Here is an 18361-nt window from a genome sequence, read left to right as displayed (position 1 = left end):
CGGGACGGCCACGTTGACTTGTCTTATTTTGAAAAGTATTCAGTCGAACATCGGCTACTTTGGTCTGAACGGGCAGCCTCAGATCACATCGATCGACCGTGGATTTGTTGCGCATTGAACGTGAGCAGCGTTAGCTATGTGAAAAATCATGTTTTGTAACCAGGGCATTCAACCCGTAAGTGTTGTTTTTAACAACACAAAAAACTGCTTTCTCCATCTCCCCTCGAGGTTGATAACGCATCTTTCCCTGAACGAGGTAAGTTAACTTGGCTAACTTAGCCTCCTAGCAGTGTCATTTAGATAAAATGAGTGGAAGTTTTTTTTTTTTTTTTTTTTTTTTTTTTTTTTTAGGAAACAACGTTTACGCAGACATTGTTGGCCTGTTTTTGCGTGCTGCTCGTTTTTTGGTATTTTTATTTTTTTGATAATGTTGCTCTCGGGTAATATTTGAGACCTTATGTCGAAGTTACTTCCCATTAACTACCTTACTAAATGACTCAGTGAAAAATGTTCAAGCTCAGAAGCTTAACGGCAAAGAGGAGTTTTTAAATGAAGCGTGACATTACATTTCCACAGAGACCTATCCAGGATTGGATACACAGTAGTAAACATATCAGGGAAACGCTTCTGTCAACACAAGTAGACACAAAATAGTTGTCAATTAGAAATGGTGAATAGTATTTTCTTCACTGGATTCCATTTTAGGTATTTTTTTGGAGTAGTTCCTTTGCTGTCTCACTTGGTGGTGACAAAGTACTACATTAAAAATGAAGCTGGGTAAATGCATCATACTAAATTACTGCACTGCCTTTTATACTGTTTTGCTGTGGTCCATTGGCATAGCTATGATTCTATAATTAACTATCGTGTCAGAGGTTTTACCTGACATTTGTAAAAGCATTGGTCATTGTTTTATTCTCGCAACCTTCCTCTCCTTCAGTTTGACATCTTGGCACTGAAATCAAAACTATTTTTAGCTCTGTCATTATTAACCTAAGCTGGGTAAAATGACTTGTATCAGGGGAAGGAACGAGGCATTCCACAGGTAAAGTGTTGGGGTAAATAAAAGGTGCGACAGCAAACATGTCCTTTGTGTCTGTTTATTTTAGAGCCAAGCTTTGGAGTTGTCCTGGGGCAATGGATCTCCAGCGTTCCTCAGCTGGACTCAAAACAGAGTCTCCTCCAGCCCGGACAGCCACAAAGTGGAGATGTGTCGGCAGCTGGGAGAGAAGCTAGGCCTGAAAGATGGAGAGCAGGTAGAGAGAGCTCCTTCGCTGTGTTTTCCTCCAGAAATGACCAATTTGTCTAAGTGACACAAGCTGGAAATGTTTACTATGTTGTCTGACTAGGTGTTAGTGTTGACTGACTGGTTGTGTGGTTTTCCTAAGGGCTTCGTAAGACCATGTCATCAGGTGTCATCATTGCATCAAGTGTTTGTGGAGCCTCTGTCATCGGATGACTGGGAGATCTTGGTAGGTGACATCGTGACTTACTGTCATGTGTAGCTTGTCTTCATACTAGAGCCTGACCAATACTGAAGTTTTGGGACCGATACTTATACAGGTGAGTAAAAAATATTCCAACATCGGTATATAGGCCGATCTTTATTTATATATATTTTATATCCAGTATATATGAACTAAACTTTTTTGCAATAATCCCTCAAACGGGGTTATGAAACGCTTTTGACTTTTATGATGAATATCTGCAATGGTGGCAGGATATTTTAAAGTTAAGTGTCCACAATGACATCAGTGCTCTGAAACAAAACCTCATAGGGAATTTGATAATTATAAATAATGAAAACAAAACATAAATAGAACAATTTCTCGTGTACGCCAAGTTTCTTCTTCTGCGTTATGTTCAGTATGATGCATTATGTTCTGTTTTCATATGAGCACAGATTGACCAATATGCTGTACATGCCAATACAGATATATCTGTATCTGTGGCCAATATTGGCCAAAAAAAAAAAAATCATCCAGATGATATATTGGTCAGGCTCTACTACATACAAGTAGTATTATATATAATATAATATTATATATAATTTCACTCTCTGACTACAACAAGGTCACTCATCAAAGACAGATTTTTAAATTAAAAACCATTTAAGAAGCACTTGTTTGTCTTTTTTTTTTTTTCTCCCTGTGATTGACACCCCAGGAGCTCCACAGTTCTGCGCTGGAGCAGCACCTACTGGATCAGATCAGAGTGGTTTTCCAAGATGCCGTGTTTCCTGTGTGGGTTGACAACCACACTGCCATCTACATCCGAATAGGTTGCTATTTGTGCAATTATTTCTTCATATTGCCCTGATGTGAAATGATCAAAAAGTCTGTTAAATGAGTTATGTGGTTTCTGCAAGTTAAAGCTACTTACTAAAGCCTCTGTTTAGCTCCTTTTTTCTTTTTTTTATGACTTGATTATATCTATAGAAAATATTCACGAACACGGTATGAATTTTTTGTTTTTTTACGTCTACGCAGCCTCGCTCTCTCCAGTTGTGCCCTATGGTCGCCTGGAGCAGTTTACAGAACTTGTGGTGTCTCCCAAGATCCATGCTGGAGTCGGCAATCTGAGTGGTTCTCAAGTGACATCCAGCCAGCAGCAGTTTCACAGACAGCAAAACATGGATTTCTTCTCCCCCTCAAGACCATCAGAGTGTCCCTCTCCTCTCCCTCACAGCCAGCAGTGGGGTGGCATAGCTGACCTGAAGAGCCTGCTTCGCTACGTGACGAACGGTGCTTATGACCCGGTTAAAGAGCAACCACCTCTACCCGAGATCCCAGCCCTCCTCACTGACTCTGTCTACAGAGTGTGCAGTGCCCTTCCCAACTCTCTTTGCACCATAAGCCATGTTGCAACTGGTGCTATTCACTTATTTCCTCTGAGCCACAGTTTTGATGCGAGGCTAAGTGGAGGTCAGTTTCCAGTGACATACGGCCTTCTGTCCAAAGTCCATTCCCCTAGAGAAGCACGGGCCAGAATCAAGCAGACCCTGGAGAAAAAGAAGAATGCGGGAGTTGCTAAAGACGGTGCTGCTGCTGAAGGAGGAGCGGAGGTGAAGGAAGAAGAAGCCGTGGTGGTCAGGGCAGTGTGCCATGGCACTGAGATGCAAGCGGGCAAGAAGAGAAGCCAAAGCAAGGGCGAGATCCATAGTGGAAGAGTATGGGTGAGTATGATGTCCAACAGAGGAATCCCTGCAATACCTGACGTCAGGGAGATGTCACTTTCCTGAACTTTCAAATTAAAACCACTGGGTAGCCAGAATGAAAGGTTTTATGACATCTTTTTTCAAAAAAATGTCAGCGTCTACCAGGGATGTCCGCTAGACTTCAGTGTTAAATGCTGAAAAGACTTATTTTTTTGACTTCTTTTCAAATCCCAGTGATGTCCACTGTGGACGGTGAAGAGACATCTTTTTTGGACATCTTCAACGTTCAACACTGTCGTCCAAGCAACGTCCACTCAGCCGTTCGAATATTGAACCCGTATTGGACCTCCACCAGACGTACAAAAGTGGGTCCGGACTGACCAACATTACATAGACATGATCTGAACATCTCCCTTCCATTACGTGTTTGCTGGGATAGACGATACATTTTTCCTCACTTACCTCAGATTGATTCTGACACTTTCACTTTGTAGCTCAGTCTGCTGCTTCTTTATGTGCCATTACATCCGTTTACAAAATTTGTGTTTTTTTTCAGATCCCGAAGCCCCTGGCCAGCAGGTTGAAAATCCTTCCACATTCAACAGTAAGAATAAAGCCAGTGAAATCAACTATCAAAGTAGCTTCCACTATCCGCCTACAACCCCTAAAGCCACTGGTGAGTGCTGCATTGGACATCCTGGATTCCAGTGTGCAATGTAAATGATGAAGAACATTTAATTTGTTCAAAACTGCATAGGATTTGTCCATCTGAACTTTGACATTTTCTTTTCAGCCTGAGGAGGATGAGGAGGAGATCCAGACAGCTTTCCTCGGTTGGCTGCACACACAGAGTCATGAACCTTTAGCCTGTCTGACGGCACGGTCTGGCACTATCCTCCTACATGGAACTGAAGGTGATTCATTTCTACGCTAAGAAGTGTATTTATAAAGCAAACAAATCTCCAGATGTTGGTGTAAAAAAAAAAAAAGTTTCCAAAATGTTAATTATTAAAGTGTCTCAATCCATAATACACACTGTATATTTAAATTACAATTCTTTCAGCTACAATAAAACATTTATGTGCCCCTCATTTTTTTTTTTTTCTTATTCATAGCAAAGTTAGAGTTTGCTCTAACTGTGCTGAAACCAGAACCACAGAGCGACCCTCCCGACCAGCTGTTTCTACTGGCACCCACTGTTATCCAAAAGGAAGACATACAGGTATTGCCCTGCGTGTATTGTAAACTGCAATGGTTTAAATCAATATTCTTTAACAATTACCATGAAAACAGATTGCTCCACGCAGTTTTCATTACATAATTCTAAGCAAATGACAGACAGAGCAGCAAATGTTTGTCACTTTGTGTCACCTTCAGGTAGACAGAGATCCTGTAACTCCGCCCGCTGTGAAACCTGTAGCTGAAACACCCAACCCAGAGCTTCCCTCCCTCAATAGTCTTGGGTAAGTCTTTAGCCATTTCAGCGCCTCTGCATGGCACAAACAATGATCTTTGTCAATATTCATTTCATTCCGTATTTCTCCCTAAACTTGTCTCTTCCCAGTGCGATCGATGAACTCAGTGCGACCGGATTTGAGTTTATCTCCCACAGCCTTCTGGGCAGTCCTCTCTCACAAGAGCTTGGTACCTCTGGACGGGGACTCCAAGGTGGAGCGCTACTACTCACTGGTGCTCAGGTATCTCTTTACTCAACATTTTAATTATCTACTGCCTGCTCACAATCCAGATATTTACACATTCAACAAAAAATAGGAAAAATTGACCTTGGTAGAGTAGATTTTATTTTTAGCCTAAGCTTACCAGGAAACACAAGAGTCAAGTAACTGAATGTATTTTTTTGATCTTCTGTCTTCTGGTCTGTAACATGCTGCGTCGTTATTCCACTTCACAGGGCAGTGGGAAGAGCACCCTGTCCCGAGCCCTCTGCAGGAAAGCCAGAGAAGATCTGGATGCACATGTGGAGGTGGTCGATTGCAAAAAGCTACAAGGTGAAAAACGTCTCGGTGAACACACGCTGCATCAAAGAAAACAAGCTGAAAATAAATGTATTTATCTGCAAATTTGTGTTGTTGTGTTTTTTCAGGCAAAAGAGCCGACACTGTGAGACAGATTCTGCAGGACATTTTTGAACAGGCAGAGTGGAGTCAGCCGTCTGTTGTTCTACTTGATGACCTGAATCATTTGACGCGGGCACCGACCTCACCAGAACATGAGCACGGCCCTGAGGCGCTGCTGCAGCAGTACATCGCACAGAGTAAACCCTAAAATATGTTCTTGTGTGTATGGACTGGGAATATCTGTTGCCATGTATGTTGACAGGCAGGATCGATAATAATTTCCTGCCTTGATGCTGATTAATTTAGTCTTATTTGTGGTTGCAGGTCTGAAAGATGTGGTGGATGAGGTGGTGGTTCACTCCAGCCTGGTGTGTTTGATCATCACCTGCCAGAGTGAGCAGGGCCTCCATCCTTCTCTGACTGAGGTGCAGGGCTCCCACTTCATCCAGGGATTTGTAAACATCCAGCCACCAGACCAGGTCAGCACGCATGCATGCACGCACACACAAAACACACACACTGAAAAAGGCAGCAACATGCTGTGTTTTTTATTTTTATCTGCAGGCCCAGAGAGCTGAGATCCTGCGCTGTCTGATCCTCAGAAAGTCCTGCCTATCTGAGGAGACTTTAGAGACTCTTGACCTGAGGGCTGTTGCTAAGGAGACAGAGGGATACACACCTCAAGACCTAGCACTGCTGTTGGAGCGGGCTGCCCACGCAAACATCATACAAAGAGCGCACAGCGACCAAGGTACCAATCACTTTGGCTGCACAAAGCCTTCAGTCATTCTTTGAGTTCTTCATGCTTCATGTCACCAAGTAAGCCAACGCTGAATCATTTTTTTACACTTTTAGTTGTTCGTGCCCTTGTCTCCCAGGTGTGTGTCTGTCATGGAAAGACTTTGCGCAGGCGCTAAAGGGATTCACGCCTCCCTCTCTGTGGGTTGTTGACCTTCACACCCCGAGTGGAGGTGGGCTGGAGAGGGTAGGAGGACTAAAAGAGGTGCGACAGCAGCTAATGGACACCATACTGCTCCCTGCTAAGGTCAGTGGACTGTTGCCCATTACAAGATGACCGAGTGTGGTTTAGTAATATAAAAATTCCTCTGTGCCATGAAAGAGGAATAGAAGTAAACAAATTGAAAGTGATTAAGTGTATGCAATGGCAGTGTATTAATTTTGTATCATTTACACCCAATAATTATTATTGATTGTCTCAAGAAAAGTGAGAGCCAAGTGGGGAATGCAGACAAAATTAAAATGAACAATGAATCGAATTATTTTATTTAATTAAACTCAAATTCAAAAGGAACATGAGCACTCTTATTTAATTTATCTTTAATTTCAAAGCCTCTTATCTAATCAGTTTTATTTACCATTCTGTTTCATGCAGAACAATAACTGTGTAAAGAAATTACTTGTGCATATGACAGGCAGTATTTAATGAAAATGGCTTTGTTTTTCACAGATTCACCTAATTTTAGTCCGTCTTTGGATTCAACAAATCAATTTAAAGCCTTGTCCTTATTTGATTTTTGCTACCACTTCACACATGATTCATAATGGTACTCAGTTGATTTGAAAATGGATCAGGGTGTCTTGGGATTAGTGGGGTTGATTTGATCTCTTTTTAATCATTTAATTTTTGATGCTGCTCGCCCCTCTGGCTCTGCTGCCGATGTTTGTTTGTTTTTCCCCAAATCTGATGCGTGAGTCAGTTTCCAGAAACGGAACCCAAAACATTATTAAATACAAGTCTTAAAAAAACACAACTGTAATTTTATAAGAACAATTGGCCTCATTCACCAACTGTTCTTAAGAAGAAATGTCTTCTTAAACCCCACTTGCGCAGTTTTTACGTAGATTCTGGCATTCACCAATGTTTTCTTATTTGAGATTTCTTCTTCGATAAGAACAAAATCTACGCACACTCAAGAGCACTTTTAGTGCTGAAATGTTTCTGCCGACTAATTGGTTAATGTGTTTTCATCAATTGAACAGTCGTATGATATAGTATTTCATCTACAATGATATTTCTTTTATAAGTCATCATTTTAATAATTATTTTCATTACTTTAGAAAGTTTCATGGTTCTGAATTGTCACTACAATTACACTTTGAGGACCGGCGCTGCAGTCTCATGTCCTTTTCTGGGCATTGGCAGGGCGTTTACTTATGCTCATTAGGGGCAACCGGCACGCGCTTTCAATTCGCGAGGACCGTGGGATTCATCAATATAAGAACACAGGTGCGAACAAATCTGGGGTTTAAGAACACGTCGTGAAACTGATGTAGACTTTTTCTTAGGACATTTCTTAAGAGCAAATTTAAGAAAAAATCTTAAGAAGATATTGGTGAATGAAGCCCGACATGCGCTTCTAAGATAAATCTAGTAAGTGATGTCATTTCATGCATCCATATTGGTTTCCATATTGGTTTTAAGAAAAGTAGTCATCATTGCCTGACTTTTCTGTTTGTTATTTTACATCAAACCACAGTGAACGTAACTTGTTGCATAGTGATTGATTGCAGGTCTTTGGTGTGTTGCAGTATCCCATCCTGTTCTCCAATCTTCCTATCCGCCATCGCTCGGGGATTCTGCTGTACGGAGCTCCTGGTACGGGGAAGACGCTGCTGGCCAGGGCTGTAGCCAAAGACAGTGGTATGAACTTCATCAGCATCAAGGTAGGCTGGGCTTTGGTTTGGAGTTTTCAAAAAGACAACTGTGACTTTCTGTTTGAGAGGAAAGTGTATGTTCAGTGATTTTTTTTTTTTTTTTTTTTTTTTTTAATAATTGTTTTTAACCTCTCTCCAGGGACCTGAACTTCTGAGTAAGTACATTGGAGCCAGTGAGAAGGGAGTCCGTGACATCTTCCAGAGGTTAGTGAACATTTAAACTCCTCCCAACACCATGTAATTACTCTATTACTACCTTTGTGGTTAGTTATAATGAGTAACATCAAATATTTATAGTAATCATAGGCCCACCCATCCTGTATAACTGGAGTAATTTCCTTTTGTACCATTTGATTGCTCCCTGCTGTGTCTGTTCCAGGGCACAAGCTGCCAAGCCGTGCATCCTGTTCTTTGATGAGTTTGACTCTCTGGCCCCCAGGAGGGGCCACGACAACACCGGCGTAACCGACCGGGTGGTCAACCAGCTCCTCACCCAGCTGGACGGGGTGGAGGGACTGCATGGTAGGGTCACACATCGGTATAATGCGTTATGTCTATACTTAATGACAATCCACTTTAACGGGTAACAGATTCTGTTGGCATATTTGATAGATGTATTCGGTGCAGTGGCAATGTATGTGTAACAGAAACAGTAGTTTGTGGTTATATGGCAGTCATCTACTTGAATATATATTAGCTCTTGTGACTTCCAGGAGTTAGGCTTTGTCCAGCTTGATTGCTTATTGACCTCATGGTGACAACAAGACTCCATGAAGAGCTTTTACCCAGCAACAAAATAGTCTGTGTCCAAAACCACCCCCTATTACTCTTTTTATAATAGACACTGCATTTTTCTCTCAATAGTGAGATGTAAATTTAAAGTTTGGACATTTCCAAGTCTTCATCATTTGGTGTCAACACGTACAGCTGTCAAACAACGGTAATTTTTCACTGAGCAAAGACAAAGAGGTGTACATGTCATTTTAGAAATTTCCCAGCAGGTAATTGAACTTTTTTTGAGAAAAATCACATCAGACACATAATATCATTCAAATAAGAGCTTTTTTGTATATGTTCAAACATGCCTGGATGGGAACTTTTAATTTATTTGAAATAAACAAGAATTCTTCATGTTTGTAGGTGTGTATGTGCTGGGAGCCACCAGCCGTCCAGATCTAATTGACCCGGCCCTGCTGAGACCGGGACGACTAGACAAGTCCCTCTACTGCCCCCCTCCTAACCTGGTCTGTTGGTTTAAAATCTTAACGCTATTAAGAAACAGTCCTTCCAGGAAATCACTATCTGTTGATTACAATTAGTAATGCTTACACCTCCAGTCAATTATAAGAGAATTCCCTTTGTTTTCATGCGTACAGTAAGTGCTGAGTTAATATTACTCAAAAAAATTCAATGCAATTATTGTTACAGATGTTGTATTCTGTTTCAGTCACAGGCTGTTTTGTAATGTTACTTTTATTGTTTAGGAACCTTTCTAACTTTGAACCAACCAGCACTATGAGTTCCGAATTAAAAAAAAGATGAGAACGAGAATTTATTCAGCTTCTTCTGCGATTGTACATGACCTTTTCTATATAATATCTTTATAATAGTTAAAAAAAAAAAAAAATCCTTGACAATCCCTTCAATATTATCAAATAAAATTGCCTAAAAAATTTGTATCATAACAATTACAAAAAACCTTGAGAGACTGAATACATATTAATAACACCACTTCTAAACTCAAGATTAAATGCAAAAGTCCTTAAAAGAAAAAAAACTGCAAAGTTATGATTGAACACGGGTCTTTTGGTTTTAAATCCAGCTATTGACAAACTGTTGTGTCACATTTCCAAGGAGGCTCGTGTGGAGATCCTGAAGGCTCTGAGTACAGGCGTACCCCTGGCTGCCGATGTTGACCTGGAGCAGCTGGCAGCAGGGACTGAGCACTTCACCGGGGCAGACCTGAAAGCCCTGCTCTACAATGCACTGCTGGAGGCTGTCCACAACAGCTTGGGCACCAGCACACCACATGCAAGTCTAATGCACTTAAAAGACAAGTCTGATGAGCTTACCTTCATAGATTGCCCTGAGCTAATAAAACAGGAACAGTTGGTCACTCCATTTTCAAATTATTTATAGTTCATTTTGAAGCAGTCAACGGCCTTTTTTTTTTTTTTTGTCCCTTAAGGCTAATTAAATGATGTGTTTTGTATTCATGTGTGAATTGCTCTTATTGTGAATCCATTAACGGTTTACAATATTCAAATCACCTCCAACCACGGTCTCAAGAATTTGAATAACTTAAACAGAAAGAGCTTCCTGGGGCAGAGTGAGTGCAAACCAATTTCACACCGAGCTGCAGGGACACAGTTAGAAAGCCCTCCGCTTGTTACTAATCTTCGTGTATGTGAACTCTGTTTCTTTGCGAAAATCAGGAGCTGGCCTCCGGCTCCGACAGCGAGATGAGCCTGTCCTCCATGATCTTCCCGAACAACAGCAGTGCCTCTGACGATTCAGTGGGAGAGGGAGAGCCGGGCGTGGGGCTGGATCAGCCCATGGTTCTCCTGGAGCCCAGTGAACTTCAAGCAGAAGACGAGCAACACTGCGGCAACGTATGGAGACTGTACTTCGGAAGTTCCTACGAGTCGGAGTTGGGGAACTCACCGATATCAGGACTGGTGAGCACTACTGGCAAAAAAAAAAAACAGAGCTTGTGTCCCAAATATTTTGGTTACATTTAGGTCTCATTGTAGTCGGCCAAAATCACCAAAAAACAGACATAGATAAACCATAAACTGCGGGCATACATATTATCGACGACATATTTAGGACAATTTTGGACGACATACAATACTATGACTTTATGACATTTTGGAGCACATATTACAGTATGACGTTATTATGGAATTTTTTGATATGCTATAGTATGACATTTTGGAAGACATACTATAGTTTGTCTTTTTTTATGACATTTTGGACAACATACTATAGTAAGACGTTTTTATGAAATTTTGGGCGATATAGTATAGTATGACCTTTTAGGGACATTTTGAACGACATGCTTTAGCATGACATTTGGGACGACGTGACTTTTTTTATGACATTTTTGACATGATACTGTAGTAAGACGTTTTTATGGATTTTTGGATGATACTTTGGACAACATACTGTGACATTTGAATTACATTTTGAACGACAAGCTCTAGCATTAAATTTATATGAAATTTTGAACGACATAAAATAAATTTTTAGGGATTTTTAGATCACATACTATAGTATGATGTGTTCATGACATTTGGCACGACATACTGCAGCAACAATACGGGAAAGTTCGTTGGGCAACATTCCGAGAACATTCAACCGTTGTCGGAACGTCTTCCAAGGTTAAAAAAATAACTTCTGAGTAAGACCCAGATGTGTGAAACACAAACTGAAATATATTTTTAAGAACTGAATTTTTAAGTAGACAGAGGGGAATTTATTATGAGCAAATGAATGCAACTTATTAATATTACATTCAGTTTCAAGTTTGAAATTTAGTTGCAGACTAACAAATTCACATTCAAATTATTTGATTCAAATTCATTTTCATGCAATTGCTCAGGTTAAGCAATTCAAATATAAATGATTCAAATTCAGATGCTGGTGACGCATATTTCTACCCATATTCGACTCCCAAGTGGTCAGAGCTTTGTTGCTTGTGTCACCCAAACCATACTCTCCCCCTCCCCCCCTGCATTTACTGTCTCTCTGTCTAACGTAAAAATCAAATGGTTATTTGTCACATAATTCTTGTGTCTGTGCATTTTCTCCCCTCCTCTTCTTTTAACAGAACTCCCAGTGTGTCTCTGGACCCAACTCCATAAACCATGACTTTACTGGAGGATCAGTCCGGGACCCCGTCAGCTCACTCCCTCCTGCTTACATGTCCTCCCTCCAGAGTGGATACGAAGAGCTCGGTCCGGAGCAGCTGGAGCACCTACAACAAGACGTTAATAACATCAAGAAGAATTACAGGAGCGCCAATGTAAGTGGAGACAGTGAACAGGAAAACTAAATGAGGAAAATATATAAATGTTTCTTTTCTATTGCTTTTTACACCATGACACTGTTCAATACTGTTTTTAATAGTTTTCTAGCTAATTGTAGTAGATTATTGTAATAGTAGTAGTCTATTCTTCTCACTGGTCTTGTTAAACTGCTCATGTAAGCTTCTGTCTGTATGCTTCCTTTGTTTTTGTGTGTGTAGGAAGAGAGTGTCTGGGCGCATTCAGCCTCCAGCCAACCGGGCCTACTGCTGCGTCAGGCTCATTTAAACTCTGCCATGGCTGTGACCAGGCCATCTCTGAGCCAAGCCGACTGGAATAGATACACAAAACAGTGAGTATCTGGACCCCTGATAGGATCATAATCTCTGCAACAGTCACAGCAATATAAATCACACTGGTGTTGACAGATTAAACCACTGTTAAATGTCTGTTTGCCCTTCAGGAATTAAAAAAACAAAACATTTCACAGATGTTTATTTATTTAAAATAATCTCCAGTAGATTAAATTTACGAAGTATTTAAAGTCTCATCTCCCGGAGTACAATAAAACTTTTTGAAAAATGGGTGTTTCAAAGGTCCGGCCAAGTAGCAGCAAAAGATGAATATGAATCAGTATTTAGTCTTTCTTATTGCAGTACTTTGTTGTGTACTTTGTTAACTGAAAAGAGTTATAGCTGAGTGGGAGAATAGAAATTGCTGTCAACTCTACAGCATATACTGTTGTTGATGACTCATTTCTCAAGTGAAAGAACAGTTTATAGATATATATAGTCAATACATTTGATTAAAACGGTGTTGGTTTCTTCTTTTTTTTTGTAGGTATGAAAACTTTGGCAGTTCAGGAGAAAGAAAATCTTTGGTCACATTTAAACCTGGTCAACGTGTGACTTTAGCTTGATTAAACACAAGTCTTACACCCCTTATTTCTTATTTTGGGGTTTAACAATTTTAAAGTCAGTGTAAATTAATACAATGCTTGTATATATTATGTTTTCCAATGACATGGGTATGAGTGAGACATTTAACCACTTCAAATGTAATTAGTGTAAATATGGATGATGCCAGATAATAAAATCTGTAATTTGAAATAAAAATGGAAATCTTTCTACACATTTTGTTTTGTCAGTATTTTATTTGCTGACTGTGAAATACTTATTTTCTTATTTACAGTCACTTGATGGAAATACAGTAATGAGTTCTTATCCTATGATCTTAAGTGTACTAAATATCCGTCTTGAAAATGTAACCATTTTGTAAGTTAGAAAGATGATTCAAATTTTGTTTTGAGTTTTGAATAGCAGAGTCCCTACTCCCCCACACAGGTGTCTCCATTGTATGCTAATTAGCCCTTTGCAGCCTAGGTGGAGCTACGTTTGACATTTCACAGTAGGAGAAGCACAGGTGCAATTCATTACATTAATGATGACTCGGTTTAATTAAGTGTCCCGCCAGACAAGATAGTGAACCAGCATCCACAAATGCAGAACCAATCCTAAATGGAATGCAGCCATCATGGCTACAACTAATAAATTAAATTTCAAATGAATGAATGATAAATTTCAAATGAATGAAAAAAAGTCATACATTAGCACGTGGTCCTAAATATGAAAAGAAAGTCATACTATTGCAAGTCTTTGGAAATATGAAAAAAAAAAAGTCATACCACAGCATGTCATCCGAAATATGAAAAAATAGTCATACTATAGCATTTTGTCCAAATTCCGAAAAAAAAATCATACTATAGTATGACGTCCAAAATAGGACGATTTAACGACGATGTGATCAACCAGCTTGACGAAGCACATGAAAGTATAACATTTTTTATTTCCTGTTGCCAGCCGGGGGCACTATGACGAAGAGCAAATATTACCAAACAGAAGTCTTCAGGGCCGACAGTTATCAGTCCATGTACCATAAGATTTACAGCAATTTATATTTTCATGGCGAGACACTCAAAATGGCCACCATGTTACGGGCACACCGATCGACGAAGACCAAATTTTTGTAACAACATTTAATCCCAAAGGTGTTAAGAGTTTACTGCCAACATTTGAAGTCGGTCCGAAAAATTCTTTAGGAGGAGCTTGTTAAAGTACAACATGTGCGAATCGCCAAAAATGGTGACTAAATTCAAAATGGCGGACTTCATGTTAAGTTTAGGTCTTCGTGCCAAGAGACTTTTCTTTAGACGTAGATGCGGTCAACATGTCCACCGAATTTCGTGCTTGTAAGTGAAACTAGGTGCTGGGGCTGCAGTCTAGGGGGCGCTAGTGAGCCATTTGGCCACGCCCACTCAGGAAACCACTACAATAAGTCAATTTTCGCCACGACCGACGCGGGTTCCAAGTGTCATGAGTTTTTGAGTATGTTAAAGCTGCCAAAAAGGCAATTAAGCTGAATGAACGAGAATAATAGGGAAGAAGAATTCCTTGAAGAACAATAGGGCTTTCGCACCATTCGGTGCTTGGGCCCTAAATAACTCAAATTCAGTTTGTAGGGGCACATATTTTTGCTGTTAGAGGTCAGACAAAAAGAAACTGACTACTCCGCAGGACTTAAGTGAAGCAATTTATGAGAAAGGTAAAAGGATTGGGGAAAAAAAACATTTAAAAACTCTTCTGCTTTCTTAGTTCTTCTGTTTAGCTTTTAATTCCTTTTTCTAACAGGCTTTTGTCTTTTAGTGCGGGAATTTTCTGCACGTTCTGTATCTCAATAACTCCAGACTAAATGGTCCTAGGGCATGTTAAACAGCAGAGTCTTACCTGAGACAGTGGTCTTCAGCATGTTCCTTGGCTGTTGCAGGGAGCCGTCTTGTGGAAGTGATATGCCTGCTGTAGTCCTACACACAGGCGCTGGCAGGTTCTGCAGTGGTAAATATAGATGCACAGGGCTGCTTTTGGCTCTCCTTGGTCTCGTGTCAATCCCACACAACGCAGCATGAAAAAAAGAATGGCCCAGTGGGAGTCTCTCTCCTTAATGAATCTCGCTCACACCTGTAATGAGACAAAGTTATAAATTACTAAAGGAAACACTTAAAATGCACAAAGAGAGAAAGAGAAACAATCTATAACTTTGATCAGAAACATTTTTCTCTCATGGGACTGCCTCATGCCCAGGATGTGCATACGGGAGACCAAAAAAAAAAATCTAGAATTACTGCCAAGTGCCTGTATGCCTCCGCTAATCACTCAAGTTGTAGTTATCATACATATCTGTCCAAACTCATATAGATGTTGCGGCAAAGAAGCTGTAAATTCTAAAATGTGGATGGTTCACATACAACTTGAATCCTGACAGCACAGAAGATCTATACACTCACCACAATTTCTAGATGGGGTAATGTCACCAATTCGGTACCTGTCATAAATGTGAAATATGGTCAAAATCTCTCCTTCTGCTCATTAGTTATGGTGTTAAATAATGGACAGAGAATAATACAAATAATTTTATCCTATTAGATATATGAAATGTTGTCCTAATTAATGTATTAATTATTGAGTTATGGACACAAATATGTTTTGTGAGTTCACAGTTACCTTTGACTACTAAATTCTAATCAGTTCATCCTTGAGTCCAAGTGAATGTTTGTGCCAAATTTGAAGAAGGTGCCTGAAGGCGTTCCTGAGATATCACATTCACAAAAATAGAAAAGATGTGAGGTCACAGTGATATTGACATCTGAGCTTTGACCACCTTTCACCCCGAGCTCGCCCAAATATGGTCACTTCCGGCACCAAACCACTCGAGACTAGCAAGATGGCGCCGGCCAAATTTCGAACTCGAGGCTTCATAACAGCCATTCACAAACCAATGGGTGACGTCACTGCTGTTTGTCGCACGGGTCAGATGGGCAATCAACGCGAAAACCTAATGCCTCCAACTATTGCTATCGCCGGCGGGAAGGCATAAAAAAAAGCTTGAATTTGGACAAAGTCATATTAATCATAATGTGGGAAACTCTGCCGATCTCCAGGGAGGTGAGACAGCTGGGTGAGCTTGCACCAATTCTTTCTCGAAAATAGAAGACGCTTGCAAACACTCATCTTGAACACATCAGATCAGATCACCTGGTGGAGGTGACACTCCGTCCACCCACCAGACATGTGTTTCCTTTTGTGCAGGGTGGGGCCGGCCTGGGGGAAATCCAAAAAGATTTATTGGTGCATTAGAGAGATTCCCTGTGTATCTTCAGTACGTCACTATCCATCTTTCAATTTAAAAAAAAAAAATTCCGACACCGCCGAACACACTTTTGTAAACTCAGCGAGTGATTAGAGGAGCAAACCTCACGGTCTAAAAACAGGCACCTGAGGCAAAGTTTAGATCATTTATTGCCACATAAAAAAAAAAGTATCTTCATTGTCACCTCTTCCTACTCTGTGGTGCTCTTTCTCTTCTAAGTTATCTAAAGTGATTCAAGGGCTCCGGTTTGCCACAAAGCACTCGTTCATTTCACAACTTGAAGAGGCGTCAACCTTCACCAAAATTAGATACTGATCAATGCAAACCCTCTTGGTTAATGCAATTGTTTCGGCCCGGGGCCTCGGAGTGCTGCAGCGGGAGGAAAAGTTAGCGAATGCCTAACTGCCCGTTCAATGTGGGAATTTATCTGGTGATGTCATGAGGTGGTGTTTACCAGGACCCAAATGCAGGCTCACAGACTTGGGTATCGGTTCCAAAATACAGTCTTTATTGCAATAAACAAAAACAAACAAACAAACCAACCAACCAACCAAAAAAGGTGGCACCTATCGTGTCCACTTGCTTCCGGTCGGGAGGGCAACTCGACAGACAGATCCGGGGAGGCACGGCTGGCAGGGCAGCCGGCAGACCAGCGGAAGGAACGGCGTCAATAATCCTCTGAGTCGGGAGGGCAACTCCACCGACTGATGACTCCGACAGGGAGCTCCGCAGGAGGAACAGAAGTCGGAGGAATGGGAACAGGACGGACGGGTGACTAACAAATGAACTGACAACCAGAGGAGTGCAGGGGCAGGGTACATATAGTCCGGGGAGGTGATCAGGGAGATGCAGCACACCTGCAGGTGATGATCAGGGGTGAGTGGCTGCATCTGCTGGGACTGGTGAGGGGCGTGGCCACGGGAGGTCAGAAGAGGAGGACACAGAACAAGCAGATAGGGGACAGGAGGAGAGGGGAGAGGGGGCAAAACAGAGGAAAACCGGACTCCTGACAGGTGATGCTTTATGCAAGTGTGACACATTTTGTTTGCAGACATGGTAGCAGTGCAGCTCTGGCTGCAGTATTTTAGTCAGTCAATTGCTTTACTTTAAATAATATAACTATCAGATGCAAAACCATGAAACTTTGTACGGCAATTAAGGTCACCAAAACAGGAATCTTGGCAATTCTTATTCAGCCCCACCATGAGGTTGACATTTGTGAAGATGAAATGTCTCAACAGCTACAGGACTGATTATCATGACATTTTGTACACACTATCATGTCCTCCTCAAGATGGATAGTAACCCTTTTGTAATCCCTCTACCTTTCCTCTACTTTCTACAGCATCTTCTTCTGAAAATGCCTCAACACTACTTGAGATACAAAACATACATTTCACAATGGATGCAAAGAAAATGAAGCCTACTACCTACGACAGTATATGGAAGTGTTTTAAGTTGTTTATATATCATTTAGATGTCTCTCAGATCTATTCGGATTTTAAGAAGACCTTATAATCAATAACTCTGGTCAGGTTCAGCACCTCATGGGGTCAATTGCATTGATTTAGAAGTTGCAGAATCCAACACAGTTTTGTTGCCCTCAAGTCAGGTGAATAATAATGTACATGGGATATGGATCTGTCCCTCCACTCTTCAATAGCATCAGTATAGCACAGTTTTTTTTTGTAGCCTCTGTTGGGTCCTCATAGGACAAATGTCTTCAGTAATGAGAGACAAGGAGAGAACAAGCTCTGAAAACAAGTCAATATAAATGATGAGCAAGAAAACTTGGAATTGCTCTCATATTTTTTTCCTCTGCCCTTTAGCTGCTATTTTGGCACCATTAGATTTGTGATTTACTTGAGTAAGACGACATTTTGTCAATAACGCCCTTAGGGATCGGCTGAACTATGCCACCACATTCGACAAGAAAAGACGAGGAATAACAAGTATGGTTTCTTTGTACCGCTTCCACCCTTAATCCCTTCTTTCTTTGAAGACACTTTGATAACGCAGTATAAAATCCCTATAAGCTTCCTAACCTCAAGTCTGATACAGCAACGGAAATAGAAGCAGGACTACTGCACAACGAGTACATGATCTGTTCCAACTGAAAGAAAGTTTAAAGGATTAATGCTGCCATATCACAAAAACTATATTTTCTGAATTGGAGATTTAGCTTCATTTGCAATATCTGTTGCTGGCACATCTGCTGC

At 40.8% G+C, this 18361-nt stretch overlaps 1 protein-coding gene across 1 annotated transcript; it reads left to right on the top strand.

Annotated features, from left to right (window-relative positions):
- The first annotated feature begins 15 nt into the window (after nucleotides 1-15).
- pex1 (peroxisomal biogenesis factor 1) lies at nucleotides 16-13072 on the top strand. Its single transcript, XM_069695242.1, has 24 exons — nucleotides 16-256; nucleotides 1110-1256; nucleotides 1389-1472; nucleotides 2167-2281; nucleotides 2490-3175; nucleotides 3714-3833; nucleotides 3951-4071; nucleotides 4273-4379; nucleotides 4535-4620; nucleotides 4722-4854; nucleotides 5070-5166; nucleotides 5262-5432; nucleotides 5560-5714; nucleotides 5800-5986; nucleotides 6114-6280; nucleotides 7786-7920; nucleotides 8051-8115; nucleotides 8291-8433; nucleotides 9052-9155; nucleotides 9766-9942; nucleotides 10347-10589; nucleotides 11744-11938; nucleotides 12161-12291; nucleotides 12780-13072. Exons 1-24 carry the CDS (start codon nucleotides 149-151, stop codon nucleotides 12856-12858), a joined length of 3756 nt encoding a protein of 1251 aa, XP_069551343.1. The 5' UTR covers nucleotides 16-148; the 3' UTR covers nucleotides 12859-13072.
- Nucleotides 13073-18361: the final 5289 nt, after the last annotated feature.

The sequence above is a fragment of the Brachyistius frenatus genome, unplaced genomic scaffold, assembly GCF_029030835.1.
Source record: "Brachyistius frenatus isolate BFR_SWC_R1_liver_20210118 unplaced genomic scaffold, ASM2903083v1 Contig_2, whole genome shotgun sequence".
NCBI lineage: Eukaryota > Metazoa > Chordata > Actinopteri > Embiotocidae > Brachyistius > Brachyistius frenatus.
Note: the sequence above shows the minus strand (reverse complement) of the source record. Positions and strands in the feature narration are given on the sequence as shown.